Source organism: Piliocolobus tephrosceles, chromosome 11 (assembly GCF_002776525.5).
Source record: "Piliocolobus tephrosceles isolate RC106 chromosome 11, ASM277652v3, whole genome shotgun sequence".
Taxonomy (NCBI): domain Eukaryota; kingdom Metazoa; phylum Chordata; class Mammalia; order Primates; family Cercopithecidae; genus Piliocolobus; species Piliocolobus tephrosceles.
This window is the reverse complement of record NC_045444.1, coordinates 54758128-54770416: the sequence shown is the minus strand read 5'-3', so window position 1 is coordinate 54770416 and position 12289 is coordinate 54758128. Positions and strand designations below refer to the sequence as shown.

At 41.4% G+C, this 12289-nt stretch overlaps 1 protein-coding gene across 6 annotated transcripts in view; it reads right to left on the bottom strand.

Moving 5' to 3' along the window:
* Positions 1-12289, bottom strand: part of NOSTRIN (nitric oxide synthase trafficking) — a 65083-nt gene that overhangs the window by 3588 nt on the left and 49206 nt on the right. For 5 of the 6 annotated variants that reach the window (XM_026454160.1, XM_026454162.1, XM_026454161.2 and 2 more), the window contains 6 exons: positions 10547-10645; positions 10327-10452; positions 6239-6347; positions 4932-5020; positions 1719-1844; positions 74-188 (listed from right to left, as the gene is read on the bottom strand). In XM_026454160.1, the coding sequence (XP_026309945.1) occupies positions 74-188; positions 1719-1844; positions 4932-5020; positions 6239-6347; positions 10327-10452; positions 10547-10645 (664 nt within the window). The remainder of the gene's footprint in view (positions 1-73; positions 189-1718; positions 1845-4931; positions 5021-6238; positions 6348-10326; positions 10453-10546; positions 10646-12289) is intronic. The other variant, XM_026454163.1, reaches the window with a different exon arrangement.

Here is a 12289-nt window from a genome sequence, read left to right as displayed (position 1 = left end):
AAATAAAGTTTAAATGTAGCAATGTGCCCTACCATTAGGACCCAGGCCAAAAAGATTGGGGGCATGGGATTACCTGGAGTTGAAGAACTTGGATTGCTCTGCCCACCAGAAGATGCTTTGCTCACAATATTCTCTAATCTCTTCATTAAAAAAGGCCGAGATATTTTCACATAGCTATGAGTATGCTCCTGTTCAAATGGTATAAAAAGTCATATTTTATAACATGATTATCATAAACATTCATGAAAATTAACTCTTTTATAGCTGTTTTCCTCAAGATTTTTTTTTTTTTTTAGACAGAATCTTGCCCTGTCAGCCAGGCTGGAGTGCAGTGGCATGATCTCAGCTCACTACAACCTCCACCTCTTGGGTTCAAGTGATTCTCCTGCCTCAGCCTCCCTGGTAGCTGGGATTACAGGCATGCCACCATGCCTAACTCATTTTTGTATTTTTGATAGAGACAGGTTTCACCATGTCAGCCAGGCTGGTCTGGAACTCCTGACCTTAGGTGATCTGCCTACCTCGGCCTCCTAAAGTGCTGAGATTACAGGCATGAGCCACTGCACCTGGACTGGAAGTTTTTAAACTGAGGGGTATAAATAATTCAATAGATTTCTAAGCCCTACTGTGTTTCAGTTTTGAGTTGAAGCCTTAATATTTTCAAAATTAAACAATTACTGTACTTTATAGCCTGTGTTTCCAATTCTAACCTGTGTGTCTAGGTCAAATAGTAACATTCATAACATTACTTTTACAAATACAACTTTAGGGCCGGGCGTGGTGGCTCAAGCCTGTAATCCCAGCACTTTGGGAGGCCGAGACGGCGGATCACGAGGTCAGGAGATCGAGACCATCCTGGCTAACACGGGTGAAACCCCGTCTCTACTAAAAAAATACAAAAATCTAGCCGGGTGAAGTGGCGGGCGCCTGTAGTCCCAGCTACTCCAGAGGCTGAGGCAGGAGAATGGCGGGAACCCGGGAGGCGGAGCTTGCAGTGAGCTGAGATCCGGCCACTGCACTCCAGCCTGGGTGATAGAGTGAGACTCTGTCTCAACAAAAAAAAAAACCAAACAAACAAAAAAAAACAAATACAACTTTAGTTGGCTTAATGCAAGTGAAATGATCACAACCCTCTAAATGACTGAGATTGTTTTTGAGCTCTTGAGCCTCTTAGAAAACCGTCCCTTCACAAGATGATTACGGCTCCCCCTTCTGATCAGTAACAAAAATAGCCACAAGCAATAGCTACCATTTACGTTCACCTGCTCATCCACTCCTGGAATGCAGCACTAGGAAAATAGGTGTATGTGAATTTCAGAGCTGTAATGATGCATTATCTGCGTTAGGCACCATGTTAAACAGATGAGACTAATACATACCACAAAATCTTATAATTTAGGTCTGTATGAATATTAAAATTTAAATTTAGTAGAAATTTTACTGTAAAAGCACATCCAAACGATAAAATTCAGGTATGATAAGCCAGAAGACATTGAAAGTGTTTTTCAGCTCCTCATAGAAGTTTGGCGTACACAAATGTATTCAGTTGTGTCTAGCTCTTGTTGTGCTCAAAAGAAATAAAAACATTTATCTTATTAAGTGTATGAATATTAATATCACATAGAATTCCTAACATCTTTTTTGCCCTGATGCTACTTTAAGCCACTCCACCCAGCAGGCCCAATCAAGAACTTACAACCAGTCTCCTTGAATGTTACCTTTTCCCTCCACCTGAAGATGGAGTTACTGCAAGGATGGCTGGGTTGAGGTCTCTGCTCAAGTTCTGCTAACACTGATGACAGTTTGTAGGAGTTCGCTTCCAAAAGGTCTAGTTTCAAATTGTTCTGTGGATACATCGTTTGGCCATGTGAGCAAATTTCTAGTAAATGAGGCACAACTGTACAGGAATATCAGAATAACTTTCAAAATAACAAAGGTTAGAAAAGTACGCATTTAACTCATACAGATACAGATATTCATAGAAAATGCCGAAGGAAAAAAAAATGGGGGAATAAACTCTTTTTTTTTGTTTTTTTTGAGACGGAGTCTCGCTCTGTCGCCCAGGCTGGAGTGCAGTGGCCGGATCTCAGCTCACTGCAAGCTCTGCCTCCTGGGTTTACGCCATTCTCCTGCCTCAGCCTCCCGAGTAGCTGGGACTACGGGCGCCTGCCACTTCACCTGGCTAGTTTTTTGCATTTTTTAGTAGAGACGGGGTTTCACCGTGTTAGCCAGGATGGTCTTGATCTCCTGACCTCGTGATCCGCCCGTCTCGGCCTCCCAAAGTGCTGGGATTACAGGCTTGAGCCACCGCGCCCAGCCGGGAATAAACTCTTTAAGCAGTCTAGAGGGTGGTTTTAGTTGTTGAGTGTGTCTCACTCTGTACTCTGGGGGTAAACAGGAAACCTTGGTATTTTATGGCAATGAAGAGCTTGTACTCAATTTTCTGCTGAGGGATGAGAAAGGGAATAAGTGTTGATTATAGAAGGCAGATTTTTGGTGGTCTATGAAGAAAGTGAGCCATCCGTGCTCGATGTTGTGAACAGAATTGAGTTAACATCAATAGAATCAAATGAAATTGAATGTGAGGTTCGTTTGTTCTTTGAGGAGGTGAAGTCTCATATTACCCACAAAGTTTACAGGAATACTTCTGGAAACTGGGAACAATATTCTAGGGTATTTGAGTATAAAAATAATAAGTCAAGCTAAAGATACACTCCTAGTCTCTCTCTGTTCTTGATTTGACCTTGAACTAGAAACTTTTTAATTACCTTGTCAGACTGGGTCCAGCCAAGGTGAATTAAATAACAGAATCTAAGCACTGGAAGGGTCCTGCTTATACAGCCCCCTCATCACCATTATCCCTCTGTCCCCCACACCTCCAGCATGGGAATTCCTTAACCCTAATATCCCTGCCAGGGTGTCACAGCCATGGACAGAAGACGTCCAATTGACGGAGAAGGTCTCTAATCGTTGGAGGAATTCACTACATTGTGGGCAGGCTTACCTAAGACAAAACTAAAAGCTCCCCCATGCCTTCCCTTTAGACCTTCACTTGATAGTCTCATAGAGCACATCTAGTTCCTCTTGTATGTGGCCCTCTTTCTGGTATCTAAAGACAGTATTTAATCTAAGTGACTCAAATTTTCTCAACAATTTCTCCTATGACATTGCTTGTGAACATTCTTGATTCAAATATGGCACTTCAAGGACCAAGATACAATGAAATAAGGAAGAATTTAAATAAAAGTTTCCTCATCCTAGAAACCTTCCCTGGGTGACACAAAATCTACCAGTATCACTAGTTTCTGTCTACCCAGATGCAGAGCATGCGTAATGAAATCATGCAGATATTTGGCAGTCATCACTTAAAGGTTCACAGTTGCTCCTTCACTGGATCATAAACACCAGAAGTTCCGGGGTCAGATCCTCTCTCTCCTTGTGTCCTCCACTGTGTGCTTCAGGTGAGAGGACCCAGATGACCCTAATAGATGTATGCTGGTAATGACAATGACAAAATTCTATGCAAGGACAGCCAAAGGAATAAATGTATAACCCAATGGCATCATGAAATGCTCTTTATGACTTTATTTTGGCACATGTTATTTGCATTGAATAGTTAAAACAGTTTGTGCGGTCACAGAAAATGTCCTACAGTCTGTTTTATAATTTCATAAAAATTGTAGCCACAGGTCATGGCAGGTATGTTAGACCTCTGTTCCCAAGTGCACACGATGCAGGCCTTTCTTTTCGTAAGAAGTGTCAGGCTTGTTTCTGCAACAGCACCCTACTCAAGAAAGCCTATCTAAAAACTAGGTCAGCAATACCTCACTGCATCTGTCTTCTTTCACGAAAGAACTATTGAAATTGCCAATCTGGGTACAATTATCAGGTACCTACATTCACAAGAAAGTTAGGCTATAAGCAAGAAAAAGAAAACACCCAGATTCCTGTATCCTTCAAAACATTGCTAAAAAATTTATCTCCTTAAATGATTCTCAGATTAACCCCAGTCCACTCCTGATCTCTAATCACAGCAGAAACCCATATGTTGCACACTGGTGCCATATATCTGTTCATTTTTATTCCTATGTAAAATTCATCAGCTTTTTGTTAACTACCCCTTTCATGTGGGTTCCTCTGAAGTGGCCAAAATGTCCATCAGTCCCCACAAATGTCTTTGGGGCTAGAGGTCACACCCTCAGCACAAAGGCCAGGAGGCCCACCTCCCTGCCTCTTCTACCATCTCCCCACCCCAATTCCCACCCTCAAAGAACTTCGCCTCCAAAGTTGCTCCTGGTTTCCCAAGATTTTGCCTCACACCCCAGACGGCCCTCTTCCCTCTGTGCAGCCACGTCTTTCCTTTCTCCTGTTATTCTCCGATAACCCTGAGATCAGCAGAGGGATGAATGGAAAATACCATCTTAATAAAAATTACTAGTTTTTGAGCTCCTCCTGTGAGCATTGTGCTAGCATTTACTAAATAATATTTCACTCTCACAAAAACCCCATGAGGTAAGTACCAATATCCCCATTTTGCAGATGAGAACACTAAAGTTGCCCCAGGTCCCTGTAAACAGCAGAGCTAAATCTAAATACAGGCCTTTCTGAATGCAGATCCTGTATTTCCTGTCACTTTTCTTAACTGGGTTAAAGTGCACATGGTTTCTAGGCCCTTAAAGAATGACTGTTTTAGCGAATACTATTTTAGACACACTTCTTTTCCTAGGACACCAAAGCAAACATTTCTAGGTAGTTGGATTTTTCCAGATCCGTCAAATGACTTATGAAGCTGACCCTATAAGCTCTCCCACTAGACTGTTCTATGTCATGAGAAAGGAAAGGCAAACAAGGCCAAGCGGACCAGAAACAAGTATTCTAAAAATAACCCTTTCATCACTAAATCTAGGAAACTGCACTCTGCAAACATTTACCTCATCCATTAACGCTGCTGTGTCTTTCTGGCTCTTTGCATCAGAGAAGGAGGAGTTGCTGGAGTATGTTTTAAGCATTCGTTCCAGGCCTGAAAATGAAATAATGTTCTCAGTCACCTTTCACACTGTCTCAGTGGGACACAGCTGGGAGTCAGTCACTCTCAAAGGGAGCCTAGAAGTGATACCAGTGATTTTTTTTTTTTTTTTTTTTAAGATGGAGCCTTGCTCTGTTACCCAAGCTGGAGTGCAGTGGCACGATCTTGGCTCACTGCAACCTCTGCCTCCCAGGTTCAAGCAGTTCTCCTCCCTCAGCCTCTTGAGTAGCTGGAATTACAGGTGTGTGCCACCACGTCCGGCTAATTTTTGTACTTTTAGTAGAGACACAGTTTCATCATGTTGGCCAAGCTGGTCTCCAACACTTGACCTTGTGATCCACCCGCCTTGGCTTCCCAAAGTGTTAGGATTATAGGCATGAGCCACAGCACCCAGCCACCAGTAGGATTTCTTAAATGGCTGAGGGAGTCTCTGCAGGTAGTTCTTAATAAATCTGACTGAATGATAAATGAACTGTTCGTTTACCTTTCTCTTCACTTAATGAAATTTGAGAAATGCTGGTGCTTAAAGCATCTTGATTGTTATATTTCCAGATTTTGAATTTCTTTCAGTTGACCCATTCTAGTGATTGCTAACATTTACACAGTGTTGGCTTCTTCCTCATTATGGTATTCACATCACTAAATATTTTCTATCTTGAATTTGCTCTCTAATATTCCATTGCAATGAGTTATTGTGATCCATATAAAACAAGCTACTGTATAGACATCAGATCCATGAATGTGGAGTCGTTTTTGTCATCCGTGTTGCTTTAGAGCTGCTTCACATTCTAATACGCCTAACTTCTACGTACAGAATTTAATTTGAATGATTTTTACATTGTTTCAAAAGTCAAAAGAAACAAACCAAAAAAATCCTCCAAAACTCTTGTGCATAGTTGGTTTACCATGTTCTAAACCAAACATTATTTCTCATTCTAGCCAATTTCAGAAACACAGTTAAAATACTACATTTCTGAAAATAGTAGTATAATACTTATATAGGTTTCATAAATAGACCAAAATGTGATTTTCCTTTTTTTTTTTTTTTTTTTTTTTTGGCTTTCTTCATTCACACAATTTAGGTTTGATACATAGTTCTTTAAATGAGATGACCCCTGCCAAATAGCAAAAGCAGATTAATCCTAACTATGAATGAAACCTCTAAGCATAATATGGTCCCTTTTCTGGCCATTCAAAGAGATGGTTACACACCTTCCTTGTCTTTTGAGGCTTTTTCAATGTCTCTCTGCAGTCTCAATAATTTTGGTTTTATTAAAGACTTTCGTCTCTCTTTATCCATTGCACTGTTAGGATCTTCTTCCTTTAGGAAAAAAGAAGGATGTCTAACAAGGGGAAGAAGTAAGAGTTGCTATTCCCTGTCCATACTGAGACTTCCACTGGCTGCATTTAATTTTAACTTTACAAAAATAATTTTTTTAAGCAGGATAATCTTTAGTTTTACATACATCGTTCTACCTGTTCTAGACCTGATGAATAAGAAAATACCTCCTTGTTCACAACTTGTAAGTCACATGGCCGAGCACTTTTTAATACAGCAAATTATTCTTTGAGGATGGACCCTTGCTACAGTTATTTCATTTTCTTGATAGATCTATTTGTTGTGTACTTACTGCTTCCTTATTTGCCTTTGTTCAAGTTAGAGTCCTTTAATGGCCCAAATGTAATATCATATATGTGCTTCGGGCTATGACTGCCTCAGAAGTGGAAGACATTTTGACTGAGTTCTGTGTTGGCTCAGTACTGGGAAGATGTGAGCTAAAACACATATGCTCTGCCCAGAATGGGTTTATGATTTAGTTAGGCCTTGAAGCATAACATTAAAGAAACTAGCAATACAAGACCACATGCATTCACGAATGGTACAGACACCACGAGTGGAGGCAGCTGACGGCTTCGGGGAGGCAAGAAGATGTAACTGTCTAGTCAAGGAAAGATGGCAAAGGGCACTCCAGACAGGAGAAATGGCAGGAGCAAAGGGCTGAGGGAGGACTGTGGGAAATGTGTCAGGAACAGTAAAGATACCTGTTGCATGAGCAAAAAAATAGTGGAAGAAAAAATTATTCAGGGAGTTAAGGCTAGATTTTAGGGCTGATGTAGGAATTTTATCACATAGGCTATGAGGAATCATTCATGATATCTGAGCTTTCACATGCATTATTTCAAGGATTGAATAAAAAAAAGGAATAGGATGGTAGGGTTAGAGTGAGGAGGTTGCTAAACTTGAGTGTGGCAGAGGGACAGAAACCCACGGAGAAAGAGGGGAAACTAATGACTCAAGATGGGAGGGGAGGATGCAGGCTTCTCTGACAAGGACGGAGAAAAATTAGGATCCTGGCTGAGAGATTACCTTTAGATGGAGCTTCACAAACAAGAAGTGAGGATTTAGAACAAAGGGAATCGCCTCTATAAAAACATATACAGATAAAAATATTTTATTTACATATTTTGCATTGCACATTACAAAAGTTTCTTTATATTCTAGGCCAGGTGCGGTGGTTCCCACCTGTAATCCCAGCACTTTGGGAGGCCAAGGTAGGTGGATTGCTTGAGGTCAGGAGTTCGAGACCAGCCTGGCCAACATGGTGAAACCCTGTGTCTACTAAAAATACAAAAAATTAGCTGGGTGTGGTGGTGTGCACCTGTAATCACAGCTACTTGGGAGGCTGGGGCAGGAGAATCACTTGAACCCAGGAGGCAGAGGTTGCAGTGAGCTGACGTTGTGCCACTGCACTCCAACCTGGGCCACAGAGCGAGACTCCATCTCTAAATAAATAAATAAATAAATAAATAAATAAATAAATAAATAAATAAAAGTTTCTTTATATTATTTATTATATGCAACTACTGCAACTCAATGGTTGGTTTTATTTTCCTCATTTTACCTGTGACACATACATAAAAGAAGTCCCAAGCTGACCCGAAATTCTCTACCACCCTTTCACATGTCAGCCTACAGCTGAGGCGCCAGCTGACATCACACCCCCTAGTAAACTCTGACTGAACTGCTAAGATGCCTAACTAAAACCCATTAGTCCTTCCCTGTTGAAGAAATGTTAGTCATCACATAGCTCCCATACCAGTCCAAGGCTTCCCTTGGTTTGTTTGGGGACATCTTTTGTTTAAACATGTATTTCCAGGGATAGATTGCTCCTGGGTCAGTTTCAGGATGGGATATATTGCCATCATTTAACTCACATTTGTCCTTCTAAAGATTTGTTAGGAAGAAGGTCAGTACTGGAGGAGGCATATAAAATTACAGATAGAATCTTTTGAACATGGCATTTATGGTAACCTTATTTTCACCAGGTCACCAGCCCTCCAAGTGTTGCACTCAGATTAGTCTCTTTGTTGTCCCTGGTCCATGTAAATTTCGTAACACTGGATAAAAACCAACCTACACTTACTGACAATGACTATAAAGTCAGACATTGGGGTACTTTGCCTTAAAGATGTCAAGAAAATACTATTCACTCATTTGGAGACACAGTCCTTTCTCTGGGACAACAGATACACGGTTGTGAGTTCTGACACAGTGAAGTTTTATAGAAACCAAAAATTTCCCTGAACATGCCAATAAATGACAAGTCATCATGGCTGCCTCCTTACACTTTGGTAGAACCCTAGTCAAATTTTCAAGGAGAATAATCTTCATTATACTGACAAGTTATTTGATAGGGGCATTTTTATTATTCTTTGTAAGAAAATAGTAGATTTATTTTATTGTACATTTTTCCATCTCAGGCCCTGCCTACATTATTTGGAAGAAAAAAAGAGCTTTCCCCATGTAATCAAATCATTTCCACTTCCATTTCTACCTTGTTTCTGCATTGAACAGACATTGATATTGCTAATACATTTCTCCTTTGCCAGGGTAGGAAAAAAAAGACTCAATAAAAAGTAGCTGGTCATTTGCTGCTCTCTGAAGGGTGGGGAAGGGGAAAACCAGTCAGGATTTACTGCTGTGCCTGATCTAACCACCTCTCCCTTCTACCCTCATCTCTTGTTGCCTGATCAGAGGTCTAGGAAGGTCAGCTTTGGCTGTACTTCTAACCCTATGGAGAACATAATCAATGGGCTCGTTCTCCGTATCAGAGAAGAGTGACACCCCTAATCTGGAGCTTGAAATCCTGAATAAAATATGGCAGAGGACCCAGGGAAACGCTATCAGGAATTCTTTCTGCAGACTTTGGTAATTAATAATTAGTTCCTATAACACTACAATTAAGAATATCAAGAGGGGAGCAGAGGCCAAAATCTTTGAGGCTTGACCCAGAAGGACAAATAATTTGCCCAAGATAGCAAAGAGGCAACATGCTTGGGCTCTCACCAGGGACGCTGACCAGTTTTCAGCCACAACACCCACAGTAGAATCACTCAAATGCCCTCAAAATAAGTCTCCAGTAATCTGGTCCAAGGTTTTCAAGGGAAGGGACCATGAAAAATACTGACAGTGACTCCCACTTCCTAGAACCCATGCCTTTGGGTGATCTCCCCTCACACCCACCTTTGAGTATGGGCTGTACTTATTGACTTGCTTCTAGCAAATAGAATATGATGAGATGTCACTTCTGAGATTAGCTCGCAAAAGATTATAATTTATTGGGCACTCTGGCTCTATCTTGATCACTTATTCTGCGGGGAGCAGGCTGAGACATGGAGAGACCCACGTGGCAAGAAAATGGTATCTCCAGCCAACAGCAGTGAGGACCGGAGGCCTGCCAACAGCCCTATGAGTCAGCTTGGAAGTGAGTCTTCTGCAGGAAGAGCCTAGAGGTGTCTGCAGCCCAACCTGACACCTTGATTGCAGCCTTGGGAATGGCTCAGAGACACCTGGCTAAGACAACTTAATTCTTGACCCACAAACTGTGAGATAATACATGTTTGTTTTAAGCCATTATTTTGGCAGGGGGAGGCGGTGGGGGGGGGTGATTTGTCGCACAGCAATTTGTGCAGACAATGAATTTAAGCACCACGTGATATACAGTGATTAATTATAGGTCATTGAAACATATCTACCTGGCAATACTTTTATAGAAGACCAAATATGAAGATTCTGTTTAAAACCCTGCTTGACTTTCTTTCCTTTTAGAAAATACCAAAGACATGTTTCCGTTGCCCAGTTTGTAAACTAGAATGCTGGGTGTTTTTATTTATATGGGCTATGAGAAATCATTTTCATTTATAAAACATGATATTTACTTTCAATTTTTTCCATATAAGTCCCTCAGTACCTAAGATTCTTCATTAATGTAACTTATATTTTTCTATTTCATACTTACAAAGTAATCCGTTAACAGGAACTCAGATTTGTTTTCTGTAGATAAAATTGCAGTTTCTTCCATTAGAGCCTGGATATCTTTTTCAATGTCAATCTTGCTGATGGCACAGTGAATCTGCGTGTGGCACTGCAATGCCAAGGGGAGCAGAATAAGGTTGTCGAAGAAAGGTTTCTGCCCCTTCTTACCAGGCATACCAGAAATGGAGATCATCTCTACTCACTGTGGTCAGGGTTTGGCCAAAAAGAGAAATATGTTGGCTGTACTGGTTTAAGTTATTGCATAAAAGTTGAATTCTTTCCTTCTCCAGCTCCAGAATGCTCTGAAAAGAATGAAAATTGGGGTAAGATCAGCCGGTTGTTATGCAAAACAGAAGTCACTTATCAAATACTGACACACCTGAAGACAGACTGAGCAAAGTCTCATGATTAGCCTCTTGACTATGTCATATCCAAACCACAGTGGAGGGAGATTTCCAGGAGAGAAATGTGTCTTGGTACCTTAAATCACTCCTTTAAGAGTGATTTAACTCACACACTTTCCCCAGGCTCTTTTGACCCAAAAGGGATATAGGCAGATGCTGTGGGTTACCTAAGATTACAAGGAAGGGAGAGAAAAGAAGAAATAGAAGCAGTTGAGACACATCCATGAATTCTAGAGGAGAATGAAGCCCGGGAAAGCCCATATCCATGTCTTGGAAATGCACTGAGACACTCAATAGTTTTAGAATTGTTTATAGTACTTTCAAGGCATTCTGTTAGTCTCTGCAGGGAAGAGAATGATAAGCCACAAATTCTCTGTATAAGGAGATTATTTGACAAGAGAATAATCCCAAAGTCTGACCAATTCATAATTTTACCTAAAATTAGGCCTGGGAGTCAGAGTCCACTGTTTGCAGGTAGGCACATAGCCTCTTTATTTTGTGTGAGATGATAGAAGTTTCATTATTAGACTTACAACTTTTAGGTAGGAAGAGTAAATAAGAAAGTGAGGGGAATCACATTTGCCTTGTTAGCTATTAGCAACTAAGCATTGTTATAGAAGACCGGGTCAGGCAGAGTACCAAGGGAGATTCCAAGGCCATGTGGGGGCAGCATAAGGCTGCTGGGTATGTGCCCAGGGGAGTCTGGGTTTTGATGGCGATGGCAGGTGTCCAAGACAAAATTCTTCCCATCTTTTTGTGTGTGTGTGTGCATGTGTAAAAACAAGGCCTGGCTAGGCGCAGTAGCTCATGCCTGTAATCCCAGTACTTTGGGAGGCCGAGGCGGATGGACCACCTGAGGTCAGGAGTTCAAGGCCAGCCTGCCCAACATGGCGAAACCCCATCTCTACTAAAAATACAAAAATTAGCCATATGTGGTGGCGTGTGCCTGTCGTCCCAGCTACTCAGGAGGCTGAGGCAGGAGAATCCCTTGGACCTGGGAGGTGGAGGTTGCAGTGAGCTGAAATCATGCCACTGCACTCCAGCCTGGGCAACAGAGTGAGACTCCATCTCAAAAAAAGAAAAAAAAGAAAGAAAAAAACAAACAAGGCCTGGGCATTCATCGTTTTATCCAGAGAAGGCCAGCTCGGTTGCTCTCATAACCACCATCCCAACTCCTCCACCCCACAGAGATCACCAGCAATCATCTTTCATGAACAAGGCCTTGGGCAAATTGGTGGTTAACATGACCATAGGGAAGAAGAAAGATGGGTATGTCTCAAGGCCCTTGGCAGTGCAAGAGGTGAGAATGGAGAGTCACAAAGATCATTGGGTTCTCCTTGCTCACCTTTTGGCATTCCTACAGGAGCCCACTAGCCTGATCCAGTATGGTATTCTTCTATATCCCTGTGTTGTTAATTCATTTATGGTACATGGTGATTAAAATTATTTTAAATTTCTTTATACTTTTTTTTTTTTTTTTTTTTGAGACGGAGTCTCGCTCTGTCGCCTGGGCTGGAGTGCAGTGGCCGGATCTCAGCTCAC